We start from the raw sequence: 21,266 nt of genomic DNA on the forward strand, positions 1-21,266 counted from the left end.
ACTAGTTCTCCAGCCAGTTAGATATAATTTTTCGATTTTATCAGTTCAATCTAATAACATTTTTGATCATGTAATTGTGAGATAATGTAGAACGTAATGCTTCAAAGGAATATAATAGTCAACAACAGACAGAGTGAAATTGTGCAAACTGTAGTATAATATAGATAAATTGCTGCATCAAGTAAATTATAACTATATATATCTAGCATAACGAAAGCAAACTTGGTATCCCATATAGCATCGATATCATTTTAATTAACTAATGTAAGTGAACACTATTCCAGCAACGTTGCCAAAAATATATTCCATTGCAAAGTCCAATCGGTTTATCTCATTTAGATATTGACGACTGACGTGTATATAAATTGGGAAAAGTTCGAAATGAAGAGAATGGAATAAACAGTCATGTGACTGCTTTAAAATTGGCTATTATATATTTTTTTATAATGGACGATGCATGACTACCGGAGAGAGGCAAAGGTGTACAGTGACACATAAATGGGGTTAACGTTTGAGGGAAGAAAATGTGGTAGGGTGAAGTTGGAAAGTTCACGGTAATGTCGAATGGTCGGAGTGGGCCAAAGCATTTTGTCAGTGCGCGTTAGCAAAGTCAAGGGTAGAAGTAAAGTGGCAGACGTATCTCTGAAACGGCCGACGTGACATGGACGCTTTAAGGTAGCTGCCCCACTAGAATTGCATGGCGATCCTTTTTTTTCGAGAGGCCACCCATTTCCTTTTTTACAACAATCAAAAGAACAGCTGAAACGTACAATAGTCCTATATATGAAAATAGAAGTAGTCGTATTCTTGTCAAGTGTACCTTGCAACACCCTTTAAATCGAACAAACGACGCATGCATGCATTTTTATTCAAATCCGTTCACTACGATCGATTATACAATTGTTTCAGTAATATTCCTATTCTATCTCGTTTTTCATTTTTTTTTTCTTGTCACTATTCGAACGATCACCTCAAAATTCCCCACGAAACAGTATTATTTAGAAATAAAACTCTAAAAACCAGGATAAATTTTAACAAAACTTCGTAGCTCTCTGTTCGCTCCGTGCATACTAACACAGTAAAAATAAGATGAAAACGTGCATATGCACTATCGGCGCCGTATCCATCGATAAATTTTGTAATTTTCGTTGAACTTTTTTCGTTTACGTGTATACAGTTTTACATTCTTACTTCAGTGTACTAGTGTAGTATGCATGGAACGAATAAACAGTAGGTCCAAAAACTGACCGGAAGTGTCGAGTCTGACGTTAAAATATTCAACAGCATCACTTCTGTTTTAAAAATGCATGAGCATTGAGAGTTAATGGAGCGATTTTAATTAATTTCCATTCGCGAACAAAATATTTACCTCAAGAGTAAGAAATATAAAGAGAGAGCGAGAGAAAGAGAGAGGGGGGGAGGAGGTTATTTTTAGACGGAAGTATAGAAGGTTTTGCAGAGAGGAAATAGTGGAGTCGACGCAGCGCGTGAGAAGCGAATGATGGCCACGCCACGTATATATGGAAAGCTAAAACGAGGCGTCGCGACGCCTGCGCGAGTTCCAGGAACGATCAGCTGGCTGGACGATTCTGCGTATGTGTGTCAGAAAATGGTTGAGAGAGATGAGAGAGTAAGGTGGACAGAGAGAGAGAGAGAGAGAGAGTGAGCGAGAGAAGGGGGCATTCGGGTCGACGACGCTAGAAAGAAGGAGAGGGAGCGATATCTCGACTGAGATGGAGGGAGAACGAGTGATAAAGAGAGAAAAGGCGAGCACGCGCGTACAGCCGTCATCCGCTAGTAGTTGGTGCGACGAGGTTCAGCCTCGTCGGCAGATCCGTCGGTTTTTTTTTCGACTTTCCCCTGGAAAAGGTGTGAGTGATCGTGGTCGTCCAGCTGATCGACCAGTGCAATTTAATTCAGGCCCATCAGGCTGAAACTACACGACGTCCACTCGTTCAAACAAGGCCTGTCCATTTTTCACCCTCGACTACCAAGCTGAAGCTACGACCACCCCCTCCAGAGGTCGCAAAACTCCACTACCCCATTCAACCACTACGCTCTGCTAAGCTAGAGAGAACCCTGGAATAGCAGACATCTGGCTCCTGAAAGCTTTTTAAGGTTATATTCCACACGGTGCTTGTATAGGAAGTTCGCTGCTGGAGGTTAGCCTGGGAGCCCCTGATGGTGCTGCGATCGTTCAATCCACGGACAACCCATGCACGACTCGTAACGATCCACCACTGCAAGTCCCGCTGCAGTCGCGTCAACAAAAAAAACTCCTGTTCATCTCCATCTGCCATACACGAGCAGACAGTGTTACTGACAGAAGTCACAGCTCTCTTGCCAGTGTTTATCCATTTCTTCGCTCACCCACGCTTACGTCTCCGATCTTCGCTCACCTCTTTTATTATCAAATCACACTCGCTGCTGTTTTCATTGAGTAAAACTACTAAAATCGACGAATCTTCATAGCTGTGATTTGGATTTTTTTTTTTTTTTTTTCGTCACAGTTTTCTCTGCTACGTCTCTGACAATTATCGGGTTGGCTCTTAACGAAGAATTTGCAATAAGAAGAATACTGCCATAGGTGTTGGACTACGTGAAATATACTCTAAGGTGCTTCGAATACGTCGTGATTGTGCGCGTTTGATAAACGGGGGTGAGTCGTGTCTACAAGGGAAGCGAGAGGTGTGCAAAACAGATATCTGGGTTACAGGCTGATAAGCTACGAGATAAAAGTAGGAAGGGAAAATCGACGTAGGTCATATCGAGTGACGCTGAAGAGTAACGAGTAACGCAACTGTGTCTATCTATATATAGTCATATCGAAAGCTCAGTTTGGGAAGGACGGTGCTAGACTCCTGCAGCAGGTAGCAAAGGTATAAGAGAAACAAAGTATATACGCAGAAAAGTTGTATAAACCTGACAACTCAGAGTGCAGCACTGCGATTGACGAAAATATATCGAACACGCAACATCTGGAATGTATTTCTCGTTCCACATGTCGCATTTCGATTGTTATGCTTCTGCAACTCGAATGACGTTTGACCAGTCATAATATATATATATATATATATATATATATGTATCGCTGACCACTGAAACTGCACGGAATACTGGCTCGGTGACATAACTGGAGGACGCTGTTATTAGACAAACTCTAAACGACATTTCGAACTGCGCTGACAATAAACTTTGAAAATCAATACACGTATATACGACCGTACAGATGGACATCTTCCATTAAAGTTAACAAATAGCGCTAAATCAAAAAAGAATAAATTTGATCAACCGTAGAGATTGTGATAATGCGACGTGTACTTGTTAAAATGATAGCGTCTGGGGTTTTGTTATCCATAAATTCTCAACCGCGTATACTCGTCTCTTTTTCTCTTCTCTCGTGAAGCGCGATTAGTATTAAGGAAAGACAGAAAGTGTATTACGAATATTGTATATATTAAATATATTACTGCGTACATAGAGCGTATGAAATTTGGATAGTTCAACTCTACTATGGATACAGGTAAAGTAAATGCAAAATCAAATCCTTTTTTCATATAAGATTGTTTAATTAAACAGCAGTTAATTAAAACAATTTAGTTTTCTATATATATGCACGCGTCAATGATCCATGTAGAAACGCATGATTGGAAACAGCTGTTTTCTCAGTAAACGTTTTCTAGCAGTAGGTTTGGGTGGGGATAAAAGTTTCGAGGGGAGAAAATTCAATATGTTATTATAGAATTATATTATACAATATAATTATAGCATGATGTCTTAGCTACATAGTTGGCTACATCCAAAAATAATAGAAAACATTTTCTTGACCAAATTTTTGTGAAACCCAACTATATTTTCATGAAAATATATTATAGTCTTTAAATATTCATTTTTACCTAAAAATCGATTAATCCTAAAGGCAAGATTTACGACCAGGAAAAATTATGAAAATTCGATCGAATGAATTTTTCAGCTCGATACCTCGTACATATACAATATATACAAAACAGCTATATAGTATATATAGTATTATATTATAGTAAGAACAATGTATTATGAACTTTCTACCCGCATAACTTTTATCCCTTCCAACTCTACCCTATAGACTGTACACGATCGCTATATATATATATATATATATATATATACCACGATATCTAACTCCTGGCATTATTCGTTTTCAGAAAAGACGGATGAACCTGCAGATACATCAAAACCTCTTGAAGCACTCGGTGCACAAATCGCCCAATATAGCTAGAATTGATTTTCAACGGCGGATCCGAGGAATTGGAGTCGACGGAAGAGTAGCAAAAAATTGTCAAGAAATCCCTGATTGCATTTTGCTCATTTATAGATTATATTCGAGATAACGATTGAGTAAATATACATATATAGATGTAGCGTGTCTCCTGGAGAAAAACAAGAAGAGCATAATGGTTGGATTTTTTTCGATAAAGCCGGAATATTGTTACTTCTGAAATGAGGATCGATGCAAAAAGAGCGTAAAGCGAAAATTAATCACGATGAATTTCGGGATCTCAGTGATGATTTTGCTGATAGTGGCCAGCAGTAATTGGCAGCCATGCTGGCAAGCAGGATTGCGATTTTACGAATCGGAAGCAGAAGGGTTAGAGCCACCTGGACGCAGCATAGCATTGAACGATTTCTCGATGCACGGACCGGCAGCCGATGAGCACGATTTGCCTGGGGATCTTCGACAACCTTACCCTGGCAAAGCATTCGGACCTATGGGTCCAATTGATCGGTCCCTACCACCGAGAAGTTTGTCAGCCGGCGAGATGGAACCTCTGTCATCCGAACGCTCACAGAACGAGCTAGCCACCAACAATCCAAAACCTTTAAAAGAATACAGCATTTTTTCCGTAGAATTCCCTCGAGTCGAAACACCCTTCGTAATTGGAATTTGGATTTTCTTTGCGAGTCTTGCTAAGATTGGTACTCTCCTTATATTTACTATATTTTAGGGAGACTTGGGCAAAACCGGCACTCTTGATTCTAAAAATTAAAGCTTATGACTTGTATATAGATAGTTTGAATAAAATGTTAATTCAAGTAATTCTTATTTTATAAGCAACTATTGATTCAAATACTAATAAAGAATCAAGAGGCTATTTTCGAATTACATACATAAAATGACAAAGTGCAAAATCCTTGTAAAACCCGATTTTGCCCCAGTATCCCCCGTAGTGAATTATAATTATTTTATGTATATTTCTGATTCTTAAAATGTCTAACTATATCGATTTCTCCATTACTAACTCGGAATTCTATCTCTGTTGTAAGAAAGGTCTGAAAGATTAATTAGTGGTCTAACATTAGCCTCATTTTCTGGGGGAGAAAAGAACGTCCGAGAGATTCAATGGTCGATGTAACATTGATTTTCATAGACTTTTGCTCAATAATTTGCGAGATTAATCACTCGTTGTTTTTAAGTTCGGTTTTTATATTTTAATGTTTCGTTAACATGGATCATATTTCAAAATTTACACTTTTGATGATTTTTAGGCTTCCATATGGCACCGAAGCTCAACAAAATGTTTCCCGAGTCCTGCTTACTGATTGTCGTTGGAGTCGTAATAGGATTTTTGTTATTCCAAGCGAGTGCTGTCCACGTGTCTCCATTAACCCCAGACACATTCTTCCTTTACATGCTGCCGCCCATCATCTTGGATGCTGGATATTTTATGCCTAACAGGTTGTTTTTCGACCACCTCTGGACAATCCTTTTATTTGCCGTCGTTGGAACTATCTTCAATACATTGTCCATAGGTAATTCATAGAAATTTTACAAAGATCGTTTATCATTTTCGTACTATCTTATAATATAATATATATATATATATATAGAACATATATACGTGGAGTATCTCTTTTTCGTCCACAATGTTCAATGGATACTTGTTGAATATTCCACATGCAGAAATTGGCATTATCTACATACAAAAAGCATGAAAAGCAGAGCACGAGGAACAAAGCCAAGATATAAAAAGTATCATTCGACTATATATCCTTATCTTTCTTCAGACAAGTAGAATGTTAATATTCATATAGATCGAAAAAAAATGCAAATAGCTTGGAATATCACTTAACGTTTTTCTGAAACTGTTCTTTCTTACAAGAGTAGCAGTGTGGGGCAGGAGCATAGTTTACATGGGTTCTGAAACGCAAAGAATTCTTATTAAAACCATGCAGAAGCAATGCAAAAGTTGGTCCTTAAAAAGTCTCTTCTTGTATTTAATTTCATTTTTATCGCATGATATTCGAGTTAAGGTTAAGCGATTCATTCGGGCCGGTACAGCGTATACGCGTTAGCCACCAGTAAGCATTTTCCTGGTCGACTTTACGACTATTTTTGTCTTGCCCACGCCCACTCCTGTGAAATCTACGTCGACGACAGTGGAAAAAGAAGAGTAAAATAGTATAGCAACCAAATCGGTCCCTACCGTAACGCGCAAGCTAGTCAGTTTGAAAAACTTTTCCGAATATAATTCATGACCAAACAGCTCTTGTCAACATCGTGCCAAAAGCAGCTTCATAATGGCCTGATGTTGCAAGACTATATAATCTAGACACGCTCCCTGCTCCTTAAATTGAAACTACTAATTATTCTTAATATTAGTATTACAGGGTCGCTGCATAAGACATAGATGCAAACTTTAATAATATCTACTTTTATAGAATTAAATCGTCTGTAGTCGTTTGGCACTGCTTTCACATAACTAAGATAAATCTGACACATGATAAATGTCTCTCGATGCATATTTTCCAACTCTGCAATAGGAAATGTATGGTTTTATATCTGTTCTCTCGAATAGATATAACGCGCCAAATGTAGAATGACTTTCAAAAAGAAATTCATGACGCTTTTTTACGTTTCCTCGATTTTCAAGCACGTAAGTTATATTAGTAATAAAGTAAATTTTCTTGAATAATTTTTGGCTCTTCGACAATTGCAAATGAAATGCTCGTTTTCTATTAATATATATGAATGAAACAGCTACGTGCATGCCAATTTTTGCAGAAATACGTATGATTTAAAGGCAAGTTCCAAGCGATCGACGTTCGGTAATTGTATATAGATAATAACTTATTATTACCACTAAGTGGCTGAGTTTTAATCAACGCTTTAGTGGATTTTTGTGTCGCGTGATTCTAGGTTCATCGTTATGGGTTTTGGGCAAGAGTGGGCTTTTTGGTTTTGATACTCCATTACTGGACATGTTCCTTTTCTCCGCTCTAATAAGTGCCGTCGATCCAGTAGCCGTCCTAGCCGTCTTCGAAGAGATTCACGTCAATGAAATCCTATACATCGTAGTGTTTGGCGAGAGTCTCTTGAACGATGCTGTCACTGTCGTGAGTACATAGCTTGACCTTTTAAACAACAAGACCTTGACGCATCGCTAAGGTCGGCAAATTTTCTGTTTCTTAATTTCCTCACGCAACATTTTCTCCTCCCTCTAAATAAATTAATCTTGTCAATCATTGGTAATAACTTCGCAATTATTAACAACTCATTATTAGTGGAGTTTATTGTGCAAATTGATGATCGTAATAAAATGACTAAAAATTTACTATTAAATCGATCATTCATTATATTTAAATCTTTGGTATTTTCTACTAATTAATGAGGGATAATCAATATTAATATTAAAGCCTCGAGTTAAATGGCTTCCCACGCGATTTTCGTAGGTACTCTACCATATGTTTGAGACGTACAGCGAGATGGGCCCTTCCAGAATCACCTATAAAGAAATTCTTTCCGGTCTGGGATCCTTTTTGGTAGTGGCGATAGGCGGCACGATAATAGGAGTTTTATGGGGCTTTGCCACCGGTTTTGTAACCAGGTTTACCCATCAGGTTCGAGTTATCGAACCAATCTTTATTTTCGTTATGGCTTACCTGGCCTACCTCAACGCAGAAATCTTTCACATGTCCGGCATTCTTGCGTAAGTAACACTATTCAATATATTAAATAAGTAATTAAATTGTTAAAATTCAATCATTTCTCAATCTGCATTAAACCGTATCTCAACCAGAAAGCAAGTTTGATTCGCAGTCTAAATTAACCATCAAATATTATCATTGTTGATAATGTAACGAACAGAATGCTGATATTGATCGTGTAATCAGCTGCAAGTCACCAAGAAGGAAATCAATGCAATGCACTCTATTTTATGGCCGTTTTAAGCTTTTCCAAATTATATATATAAACAAGGAGATTAACTACATTTTCCCAGAATAGCTAAATATATATATATATATATATATATATATTGGAGAAATAAAATGCAAACCTTTCGTTGCTATAAACTCGTGTGATTTATATATACTTCTTATCGCACGAACCGATGAAGAACATCTTTTTTTAGTACTAATAATTATGTTACAAAGCTTTTTCTTTATATTTGTACAGTAATTTGTAGTTTCAATTATAGTTTTTTTTTATCGAAAGAGTCCTACTCTATTTCTTTATATAATCGCATTAGCGCTTTAATTAATTCAAACAACGTACAGTTGTATCTACATAATGCTTGTATGAGCTGAGCGTGGAGAACAGTAGTAGTCCGAAAAAAGTAGCATGTTTTTGTGAGTGACATAATAATTTTGGAGCAGTTGAGAAAACGTTTCGGTATGATGCTTGGGGAGGATAGTATGAGGGTGCGAGTACATATAATTTAAGGCGAATTTATGCGGGAAAACGTGAACCTTCAACTGACGGTAAGTAAGTTTCAGCTGTGTATTTCACATTCTTGTAAATAGAGAGATTGCGTTCTAACGCGACCCGTAGAATTATTCCATGCACGTGCATATGCAGAGTTATACATATGGCATGTGATATATATATATATTCCTAAATTTGCCGTGCGTACTATTTGGTCGTGAGGCAGCTCCACGCTCGAGGGCAGGCAATTTTCACGCACCGACGGATCTCGTTATCTGGAACGCTATTTGCCAAATGTTCAAGGTCGCCATTCGAACGCGAAAACTCAAGCGTATTTTTATTAGACACCATAAGTGATGGTATAAATTTATGATAAAATATTTTATTATGCGAGGGAATATATAACTACCCGATAAAAGAATTTAGCCTCGAAATAAAGAAAGCTCAAAACAACGCATCATTATTTTGTATCGAAGATTAAAGAAATAATTAATTTCATTATAAAACTGCTTTTTAAAGAGAATAGGAAATTTACATCCATTTAAATTAATATATAAAAGTGTTTATAAATTTATGTCAGATATATTGACTTTGAACTACATTTATAAGACTTGAAATCCTTTTATATTTATATTGCATTAGATTAGTATTTATTCATTTGGAGTAATTACTCATATAGTTTCGATTAGAACAACGAAGAGATTTATTTAAACCGATCGAATAGTATACCAACACACTTTGTCTCAACAAATACATCAGACACGTTACATTATGTGTGTGATTGTTAAGCCAAGCATTCATATACTCCGGCAAAAATTTAAGGCCAGTCGTATTGACTGGTTAGATAGTCGAGTGTTAATGATTCGAAATGAAATATTATAGGAAACTGTATAAATGCGATAAAGGACGATGACAGAAATATATTGTCGTGGCATATTGGTAGTTTTTAGCACGCGTATTTTATATTGGTTTCGTCGGTGTCATTGACACTTGGTAACTCGACCGATGCTAGTTTTTAGCCTACGCACCAATTTGGCAACCGTTTTCTATTTTTTTCCAGGATTACTTTTTGTGGCATCACAATGAAGAATTACGTGGAACCTAATATCTCGCACAAGTCGCATACAACCATTAAATACACGATGAAAATGTTATCCAGCAGCTCCGAGACCATCATCTTCATGTTCCTTGGTGTGGCCACTGTTAATAATAAGCACAACTGGAACACATGGTTCGTCGTCATGACCATCATCTTTTGTTCGCTTTACAGAATTCTTGGTAAGCTTCGATATAATTGATTTTCAACTGACTCACAAAATTTCGTATAGGTTTAGTTAACGTATGTATGTTTGAAAAGACTTTATAAAATTTCTGTGTGGGTTAATACACGTGTAAAATCCGAAATTCAATCAGAGACTTTTCTTTCTACTAATAGTATTGAAAGAGTTAGTGTAAGTCGCCAAGAATTAACGTGTGCTATACTCCTTTACCAATCCTATTTAACGATTCGGAATCACTTGCAAATAAATAAATAATTGAATTTTCTAATATCTGAATGGTACGTTTCGCTGTTGGGTTTTTTTATTATTCTTTTCAAATATATATACGTACTTTCATTCAAGTAATTACAATCAAGATACTTAAGTATATATACGAGAAATAACTTAAACTTTATCGCGACTTAATAAAGATTCTCTCAGAAGAAAATGATCGTGTCATTATTCAAAGAATTTCTACTCAAGGATGTTATGTCATGGCTTAAAGTCACTCGTTTTAAGGCTTCCCATTTTAACGACAACTTACTGCTCGATCGTTGAGAAAATCCATCCGGTATAAGTCGTGTTGCACGAGCCTATTTAATAACCCTGACACATTTTCTTTGAAAGATTTTACAGCTACAATAATCCAAGCATAAATACAAAGAAATCTATAAGCTAATATATTAATTAAAATAGTGTATAAATTAATTAAATCGAGGAATCAGAAAGCACTAACGTAAATATCTCATTACAAATAGTACCCAAATGTTCATTCAACCAATTCCTAAATTGAAAATAATTAAAAATATTGAATTAAGATAGAAATTATCAGTTCAAGATAAAATATAATTTACAGAATAAATTCTATATTTTAAATGTAATAATAATTATTTTCGTAACGTCAGCTTAATAATTCTTAGTATGTACTACACGAGAAATGACAAGGGATGGTTTGCAATCTTTAATCGAAACAATTGAAAATTTTCTCTCATAACAATATAGACAGAAATATAGTATAGACCATTTGACCAAACTACAATAACAAAACAAATGGTGGTGAAAAATAAAATTAATAGAAATATATAGTTGACGATAATCAAGTAACATTCTTATACCTTTTTCAATGCTTCAGGAGTGATAGTATTAAGCGCAGTGGCCAATCAATTTCGCTTGCACAAATTGGACAAGGTGGAAAAGTTCGTAATGTCGTACGGAGGATTACGAGGGGCCGTGGCTTTCGCGCTTGTTTTACTCATCGACCCAAATCACGTGCCGTTGCAACCAATGTTCGTTACCACCACCATAGCAGTCATCTATTTCACAGTCTTCATCCAGGTAAGCCGAACAACAACAACAATTGCACCTATCAGCCTCTAATTAGAGAGAACTCCCAACAAAATCTCTGCAATCAGTACTTAAAGCCACGAAACAATTAGTCGTAGAAGGGGATTACTCTGCGTCGTAATCCAGATTCGAGATTTAGATGGAAAATCCTGATAAGGGTGAAAGATTTTTTCCTATACAAAAAAATAAGTAAGAATTAATTATACAATAGATGTATGTATAAAGATAAGTGATTTTATGCTTGTCATCCATGGTGGATTATCGAAGAGGGATGATGCTTATGGCATACATCACTCTGCCAATGGGGGAGGAGTGGGAGGGGGAGGGGGGGGGGGGAGGGAGAGAGCTCTTTTCGTATTTGGACCTCGATTACCTTCCGATGAGCGATTAGTGAATTTTCCGGAAAATATATCAAGGGTTTTTGCCAGCTGGCTCGACCTCGTTTCATCTACAATCATTAATCACCAAATCGACATTCTGCTTTGTTATAATTCAGTATAATCGATCGAGAAGTTGATATTGATATAGGCAGTGAACAGCGTACGTGAATTAATTACGTCAGCAGCGGTTAGGATAGATCTTCTTGGACGACAATGCTATAATTTAACGTGTAGGCTGTCTAGCGACAATCGAGGGATTATTGCGAGCGTTCCTTCCGTCTGAGACCCATGCAACCGATTGTCTGAAAATTTCTCTCTCGCAGGGCATCACCATCAAACCACTCGTGAAAATCCTAAATGTGAAGAGGGCCGAAAGAAGGAAACCTACCATGAACGAGAGGATCCATGAAAGGGTGCGTTATATTATTTAGATTATTTATATTCCAGCCCTACCCTTGGAATGATATAAGAAAATTTACATAATATTATTTTACATTATGGAAACGAAATTTCATGCGAACCCTGAATTGCTTTGCTCCAAAGCTTTTTAATTAACAGCAAAGGCTTTATTAATTTTATCCAGGAATTATTTAACATTTTTAAAGCACCAGTATTATGGTCATTGTAAAAGTCTGATATCGTAAAATCAATATTTTAATATATTATTCTTCATACGATGAAATTGCTCTGGAAATTTAATCACGAGCCCGATAAAGCTTGATAGATTTACAATCTTTCGGGAGGAAAAATCGATCCGCTTTGTTTGTTCAAGCTGAGAGGCTAGCATGACCTCGGTGCAAGGTCACGGTCATTTATAGGAACAAAGTGTAATAATGGGACAAGCTCGTCCGTTCGAAAAGCTGTAAAGGGCAACATTTGCTTACTGCATTCGGAGAATATAAGGACAATTTAAAAACAAGAACATATCATAATTGTTGCAGGCAGCGTCTTTGCACTTGTGTTGTAATTATAATTGTTGCTGTTTAGCATAAAATGCATTTTAAGCTTGGCATTGCGAAATTACACTGGCGTAACCTGTCTGTATAAGCAGGGTCAAGGCTCTTTTCTTGGTTTTCCATTCATCAAACTCGTTAACTTATTAGCAAGTCAATTAGCATTTCAATACGCTGGAATATTGCTGTCAATTATTGTCCTGCATCTAGATCCATGAAATATCGTTTTGCCTGAGTATAGGGACCATGTACGTCAAAAAGATAACACTGAAGTGAGAATGTGATGTAGTGCACATTCGCGTACTGTCTTCGCTTTCCAATGCTAACTTTTGTTATTTTTGGAATACGCATTCCCACTTCAACTTATATGTACAGTTGTTTCGATATGCAAGGTCCCTATAAAATTAAAACTGTTACATCATGCATCCAGCAGAAAGAAACCAATAATGACGTTCTAAATTTTTGTATTTGGCTTAGATCATTGATCACGTTATGGCGGGATTGGAGGATATTCTGGGAAAACACGGAAATTATCATTTACGAGACAAGTAAGAAAATGAATGAATCCCCCCTGTATACATATGCGCGTAATCTAAATCCGATCTATGAATAATGAATTCTCTATCGTATCTCTGGCAGATTCAAGCGTTTCGACAACAAATTCATCCGACCCTATCTCGTGAGAGATCACTACGGGGCTGAACCAAAAATTCTCGAAACTTACTCGAAATTGGCTATGAAGGATGCCTTGGAGTATATCAGAAGGAACGCTTCCACTATTGGTAACATCAGTGGAACTGAAAGCATGTCAGCAATTTTCCGTAATTACAGCAACACCGGCCAGTTCAATAATAGGTAGGCTACTATTTCTAATTAAATCTAATATAAAAGATTCTATTAACGATGAATTAAAATAATACAAGTCTTCGAAATGTTCTCTCCTGCGTGTTAAATTCAATCTTTAATATTTCGTACATGTATACACGGTATATGTAGGTATAGCTATATTTGTTAGATAATCGTACGGTATACGTAAACTACGTTTGTATTCCATTTTTCTGTTTATCGGTAAGTGTTTTATATTTTTAATGCAAATTGAACATTTCTGTTTGTTTCCTGTGCTTGAGTCCTATACGGAAACCGATAAGCAGTTTCTTTGCGGGGCAGACCTTTATGGTCTCATTTCATACTATAATGCAATCTACCTTCGCGTAGCTGCTCTCGGTTAATATAAAACGATGTACTTTCTCGAACACGATAACGTCCTCACCCCAGCATGTCGTAAACCAGCTGGATTGTCGTATCTCTCTCACACTCTTTGGCTAAAGCGAAATAGTATCGATCTTCAAGTGGCAGAACGTCATAAAATGCAGTCTCATTCTTCCTCCTTCCAGCCCTAGCTGCAGCCAGCTCGAGACTGGCTGGAATATCGATCTTCAGGAACTTGAGTACAATCCTTCCAAGAAGGACATGACGGATGCCAAAATACACCACCTGCTTGCCGAGGAACTCTGCAAACCATACAAAAGGGTATATTATTCTCCTATACTTCCTGCTCATGCTCAATTTTTATCTTCTTACGCTATATTATAAATAAGCTATGATATTGTTTTTATGCCCCTCGCCAATAATCAATTACGCAGCTGTGTTCTTTTCAAAGCTTTACGGGTACGGTCATATTATTCTTTTCTTTAAGGTTTACATACTAAGTTCAAATATTAATTTTTTCCTTCAAAAGACATTATACTACTCGTTTGATTTATTTTCGGAAAGAATTTTTCGTTGTATAAATTTTTTATTCGAGTTAAAGTTTAAAGGTTTTCATCATTTTTCTATAATGTAAGAAATGAAAAAATTTCGTTACTGTTTTATACCTCTTGCCAATAATTCAATCACGCAACTGCGTTATTTTCAAAGCTTTATGGATACAGTCATATTTTGTCTTCCTCGAAGTTTATTTTAGTTATTTCCTGCCATAAGATGTTACTCTTAAATCATGTACTTAGAAAGAATTGTTGGTCCTAAAAATTGATCAGTCGAATAAAGTTTTGAGATTTTTCGATGAAATTAGGCAAAATTGCAGCATCGGCGTTTGAGCTACAGTCGACACGCTGTCAACGACCGCGATCTGTCGACCCAAGTCAATTATAGAATGCACATGAATATTCGACGAATGATGGGGGAGCACAAGCACCGACACAAACGCAGCAAAAAGTTTTCCAAGGTAAATTAAATTCGTGCAGTCACTTTTTTGGTCATATTTCGATCTATATATGCATTAAGAATGAATTTTTATTGCTGTGCGGTCTTTCAGGATGGCAAGCAGAACCACGTGAGTTTTCCGGAATTTCAACAGCAGAATGGATCGACGAAATTATTTTCTCAGGGTACGTCGTCGAGAATTCCGATAAAGTTTATCGAATGAGAATTAGTTTAGGTAAAATAAGCATTGAATAAATTGAAATTCATCAGATTACATAAATGGCGTGTTGTACGAGTACGAGAACAACGCTGACACGTCGAAGCCTTCCAGTAAAGAAGACTGGGACTCTGCCATCACTTTCACAGCGCGTACATCAGGTGAGATTCCTCATCTCGTTAAAGCTTCTTTCTCAAGCACATCTTCTGATTAAAGATGAAAATCTTGAGGAGAACTTTTCTACGACTTAAATTCAATCGCCAAGTTTGCTACCAGCTGGATGGAAGAACTGCGAGTTCAATAAGTTATACTACTACGTCTGCAACCAGAGCGTTTCTAATAAAATTAAGCCAAGAAAGCTTTTATATTTAAAAAATTAAGCAAATTACTTATTAACAATCTCAATCTTCGTGGCAATAAGCTACCGCGGAATATTCACTGAATAACAAATCGCGTTACGTTTTTTATTGTATTAAATTATTAAGATATCTGATTGAGGAAATTGTCGATGAAAATTTTGGAGCGGGAAGTTAGCTGGATATTGCGATGAATTTCAGATTCGTCAAACGTCCCCGCGGACGGACAACCCGAAGCAACCGCGACAACTTCGATGGACACGATAAATTCCGACGACGATGACGTCAAGCTTGGACGCGATGGTATACCCCCAACATAGATATGAAATTTCGTTTCGGAGATAAACGGAATAGCTGGCTGAAGTACACTTCAATTGCTTTTTTCCTTATGTTTTGCTGAAAGTGTGGCACCCCTTTTTTATTGTGTGTATGTCATCGCATGACAGTTTAGAACTACCTGAGTTAAGAATTGCGTCGATTCTGATGGAAGACACACAAATTTCGAACGCACGCGCCAATACTTTCATACACGCATACACACAAATGTGCAGCTGTATATACAGACATCTCTTTAAACCAGTATAAAATTTTCACACTGCTTTCCTCTTAATAATCATAAGCTAAACGTGGTACTGTCTAATAAATTTATTATATATAAACACACTGTGCTAAATTAAGCAAGACATGTATGCTAAGCTCGCAGCTTTTTCTCTTTTCGTTTTGCCAAACTTATCCGGGTCATTCTCATTTGGCAAACATCTAATAACTTTCTTTAACTATACTGCAAACTTTCGTCATTTTATTCGTCGCGACTATTTCGAGAAAAACGCTCTTATATCATAATTATCATAGATGAGAATATGGGCTGATTCTATTAACTGTCTTTTTTTTTTTTTACGTTTTGAGCAGCAGATACTTACAGGGTCACTACCCCAACCGCAACGGAAACGATGTTGCCGTGGAAACGAGAAGACGACTACGAGTCTGGCAGACCCGTGAAGCAGAATGAATTCCCTGCTTGGTGCTCCAATAAGGAATATATTGCGTATAATTCTCCTTCAGCCACCTTCTTGGGTAAGCAACTGATACATTAATTATAGAGGTGTACTACTTAAACCGCCACCGAACATGGAGGTGCGAAAATATTTATTTCATTATAGCTATGTGTAAAGCGTAGTAATTTTTTGTACAGGGCCTTTTCAAAGGATTTCTTAATTTTTAATCCGAGAGGTCCTATGCAATAAATTGTTATTTACAATAGTTTCGGATTTACTTGAATTTTCGCCTTCATACTCTTATATATCTATAGATAATTCAAGTGAAACGCCATTAAAACCGTGTTTTTTTTTTCACATGATTGATTTTCTTACAAAATAATTCTGCTGATATATTTAGGTGGAATCGATCAGCCGAAAGTGCAATCGGTAATAGGATTATTTAGGAGAGACAGTACAGCAACACCAGACAATATGGATTTCAATGAAAGTGTGGATGAAAGTGACGAATACACAGCAATGAGAATAGACGATACGGTTTCTCCCGTAAAAAGCACAGGTAAAAGGATTATAGTCAAATTTGACCTATAATATAGCATTAAACAGTTAATCACATAACTCCCTTAAGATATAAGAACCAATGATAAAAACATTAAGGACAGACTCAAGGTACACCACCGAGGGCTTTGTTTTCAATTTAGGTTTTGCTTGATAGGTCATGCATATGGCAGTGAATGTTCATTACCCATAGTTTTAATTAGTTTACATTTAGAGCATTAATCACTAGTAATTTAATTTGCATAATTTTATTAATTTAACGCTTATGATCGTGACAAACAGGACACGAGACACTATAAGAATACATTTACTTTCCCGCAGAACTAGAAAAATCGCAAATTGAAAAGCCGTCTAATTCTCCCAGATTCAAAGAGACCCCTGCGAAGAGGGTCGATGATGGAGCTGGGTACATTGGAAAGGATGCGAAGGGACAGAATGGCAAATAACGGTTCGAATTCTCTGCCAGAATGCAGAAATCCGAGGAGAATGCGTCTCGCTTCATTTTCTTGCTCGACGACCAAAGCTCTGAGCTTTGCTGCGGCTCTCATGGAATCATCGTCAGATTCGTCGGAGGATGTTGACGAGGATGGGGAGAAAGATTGACGATCGGTGCTCGAGGAGCTGACGTCATCAGGTGACGATGACGAGCGTTATCATCGGACTTGGCGTCGGCAGCCTCGACATTCCATCCTCATGTCTCTTCTTCGCAGACCAAGTGCACCAGTTTAAAGTGCAGCTTGACTTTGTTGGGGGACAAAACAACAAATTAGAATGCAAAAAATTCTAGCGTCTCTATAGCGAATTCCACGGAATTCTCTTCAGGTTCGTCGGTGGATTCTAATGATTGGAGCTCGAGGAGGTGACGTCATAAAATAACATTAAGCATTATCATCATTATCATCGACCTGGATTTGGTAGCCTCGATGTTCCATCCTCGTGTCTCTTCTTCGCATACCAAGTGCTCAAGTTTAAAATGCAGCTGGGCTTCGTTGAGGGACGAAGAAAAGAAATTGGAATGGAAAGATTCATGGCTTCTGTAGCGAATTCTAGGGAATCATCGTCAGGTTCTGCGGAAGAATTTAATAACGAGAACTGGAAGAGCTGATACCATGTAATGAAGATGAATGTCATCATTAGACCTGAAATTAGTAACTCTAGTTTGATATACAATTGCATACTGAGGAAGGACGTCGACCGATAGAATGGTAAATTAGGTAGAATTCTGAAATATAAGCAACGACTGTATTTCACTTTCTTGTTCAATGACAAAAATTCATCGAAGAAATTTGATGGGAATGAAATGAAATATTGATGGTTAAATGTGCAGACGGATTTTGAATATGGTTCTCAGTATTGATGAGTATCGTAATAATTGGACCTCCACAATCCATCCTTACGTTTCTTCTTCGCAGACCAAGTGCTCCAGTTGTATTTACCTCGAAGCTGAGCTCTTTACCACTCAAAGCTCTACTCGATTCTAATTCATCAGGATATCAACAAATTATTGCTTTCAACTTCGAATGAAACATTACAGTTTTCATTCGATTCTGTTGCAGTTTACAACGAGATTTTAAATGCTATAGAACTATCAAACTTGTCGCATTGATTGGTTTTAAAATTTTTTTCAATAATTGATAGTCATAAACGTGTTGTCCTAATACTTTTTAACTCAAACGGGCATATGAACAAATGGACGAACAATTTTATGTTATAGATCATAAAAATAATATTTGTAAGGGAGAGTAGGGATATTCGCACCATGGGATACTATTAGTCAATATACAGATATTTCTACATTATCTATATAGATTTTTGAAACCGTTGTAGCACAGGCAGTTAGATTAATTTCTAAACAAACTTTATACAAACTCGTAGACTAATGTTGAATACTGCATGTAAGATAATTTTTCATGAAAGTTAACATAATACAAAAGGTGCAAGTATTCGATCTCAATCTCCCCTATTTTTTTTTTTTTTTTTTTTTTTTATTCAGATTTGACTAGTTAGAAGGATTAGAATTTTACCGCGGTTACACTTTTAGTGCTAACGTAAATTCTAATGAATCCTGATCTATCAAGGATGGAGGTAGAAATGAAAAGTAATTAAAGAAAGGAAACTAATCGATTGACATTCCGTCAAAGATGAATTTCACGCCGAGTCGAAAGCTTCATATAAACAATTTTACCGTGGTGATTGAAAAATTATTTACCACGTATGACGAAGATGCACGCACAGCCATCAAGTATAGTGTAGTATATACATATATGCTTTCCATGAAATTTCTGATCCGAACATTCACCCATTTAGGGAACACGTTCTATTTTTTCACGGATTTTAATGAAATTGCGTCTGTGAGGTAAAATAGTGAGAGAGGGGGAAGGTAGGGTAGGGGGAAATTTTTAACAACGTGATCGCATCTTTAGTGCGTGAGCGCGTGCTTCCGAGAAAAGCAAATTGTATACGGGAAGAGTGTATGTGTGTAAGAGAGAGAGAGAGAGAGAGAGATAGAGAGAGAGAGAGAAGCAAAGAGAGAAATAAATGATAAATTTATGTTTTTCTACGACTGGTTTTATAACGATCCAATGTAACGAATAGATATGTAAGCTAATGTTCGTGCGACGAGAAGGAAGAGAGTGTGTTTCTATCGAACTTTTATTTTGTTTGCCAACAATTCAATTATTTAAACTTGCGATCACGTTTGTCTTTGGATCGTGGCCTTGAGCATTTTTAACGTTCTCTTGCATCTCTTCGATTTGAACTTACAGCACGGTCTTATTGTGTCTCATCTTGAACAAAAAATTAACTTGGGTTTTGAAACTTAATTGTTCTTTTGTTCTTATATAACTGGCAAGACTGGATCTGGTCAATATTTAAAATAGTTCAATATCGCAAAATCATCAAATACTTAATAAAAAACAACACAACAAATCGTCATATTTGCTGCTTTCGAATTAATAGACACAAGCGCGAATTTAATATAGAAATGTATATCATGTCATGCAATTCTGATTTATAAATACGCGTATGTACTTACATTATTCTTGTAGTAAAAAGTAAACAATCGGATCCCAATTCAGGGCAAATCCTAATTGTAATTACCGTCACAAGAATTCTTCAATTATGTTGTAACTTGAAATCGCAAAAACAATACAATCATGTGTAAACTGTACATAGTTTATATGTACAATTACTTTAAAAATGGTGTAATTTTAATGTTGTTTTTTTTTTTAATTTTAAATGATAGTAATTAAATGGTTCTTGTAATTGTGATTGCAATATATTGTTCAAATTTGTTGGGTCCTTTTAAGGAAAAACCGTTCAAAAGAGTGTTCTTTTATCCTATACGTGTGACGCGCAATTTATTCTACGCTATATAGTTAATCATATAACATGAAAACGAAACGCAAAAAGAGAGAAAGGATTATTTCCATCGAAACGATGGAAACGTTTAAATTTTTAAGAATACACACTCAACTCCTTAAGTATGGCCTTAAATATCCAAGTATAGCTGTGACCATGGTAATTTGTTCGCTTGACCATCGTGTCAAATCTATACGAGGATCAGATATATGTACATACATTTTTCTTATAGAGATGAAATTTAGAGACTTATCATTAAAAACTCTAATGATTACAATTATTCTAATTTAACGCAAATATCTGCGTAATGAAACGAGCGATTGGCGAGGGGAACGTCCTGGACTGAATTGATCCAGGAATATTGCGTTGGTGCTGATATCCATCATTCGTTACACTCATATCACGTGTAGCTAGAATGTATGCATATATAGTACATGACAGATTCATAAATATGTAACATATAAACATATTAAGATACATATATTTTTCAATGTCTATGATAACGATTAGGGAAACAATTTTTTAGAAAGTCATTATACATAGGATTAATTAAGATGCTTCTTTTTGTGATGAAGCTGCCGACATGTTTTTTCTCTCTTTAAAATAATCAATTTAAATTCGCTCTTAATAGAACGAAGCTTTTTATATATTAAAAACGACAGTTTAGTATTTCGGTTCTTGCAGACTTCCCCTCGCAGGATATTTCTCGCGGCCTCTAGCTCTATCTAGACAAGGTAAAACGTCAGGCTAGTCTCTAGTCGACGCTGTTGATTTGTTAACAAATAAATGTTTATTTAATAAAAATAATAAATGTTATAAATTTTTTCTTTTTCCTTCTATATTATGGTTACTAATCGAATCCGTTGTAAGAAACAGCGAAGTACAACTTGATAGAAATTCTATTAATTAATCCATACAGATTTTGAAGTTTTTACAGGAAAATTAAGAAAAGAATAGTT

The 21,266-nt window shown here is 36.4% G+C and overlaps 1 protein-coding gene across 5 annotated transcripts; it reads left to right on the forward strand.

Moving 5' to 3' along the window:
- The first annotated feature begins 1,813 nt into the window (after nt 1-1,813).
- Nucleotides 1,814-21,206, forward strand: Nhe2 (Na[+]/H[+] hydrogen exchanger 2). Of its 5 annotated transcripts, none has more exons than XM_066746897.1 (18): nt 1,814-3,523; nt 4,185-4,956; nt 5,527-5,790; nt 7,178-7,374; nt 7,711-7,967; nt 9,744-9,961; nt 11,075-11,277; nt 11,990-12,079; nt 13,097-13,167; nt 13,259-13,474; nt 14,014-14,149; nt 14,691-14,843; nt 14,934-15,006; nt 15,092-15,199; nt 15,596-15,697; nt 16,304-16,468; nt 16,790-16,948; nt 17,312-21,205. In XM_066746897.1, the coding sequence occupies exons 2-18, from the start codon at nt 4,524-4,526 to the stop codon at nt 17,548-17,550; spliced, it is 3,084 nt and encodes a 1,027-aa protein (XP_066602994.1). In that variant the 5' UTR covers nt 1,814-3,523; nt 4,185-4,523; the 3' UTR covers nt 17,551-21,205. The 5 variants fall into 5 exon arrangements, with proteins under 5 accessions (XP_066602994.1, XP_066602995.1, XP_066602997.1 ...); XM_066746898.1 differs by having other exon boundaries at nt 14,703-14,843; XM_066746900.1 differs by having other exon boundaries at nt 17,269-17,542.
- The last annotated feature ends 60 nt before the right edge of the window (nt 21,207-21,266 follow it).

This window comes from Prorops nasuta, unplaced genomic scaffold, assembly GCF_024137725.1.
Source record: "Prorops nasuta isolate Cenicafe-Biocafe unplaced genomic scaffold, Cenicafe_Pnas_1.2 PNAS00003, whole genome shotgun sequence".
Classification (NCBI taxonomy): Eukaryota; Metazoa; Arthropoda; class Insecta; order Hymenoptera; family Bethylidae; genus Prorops; species Prorops nasuta.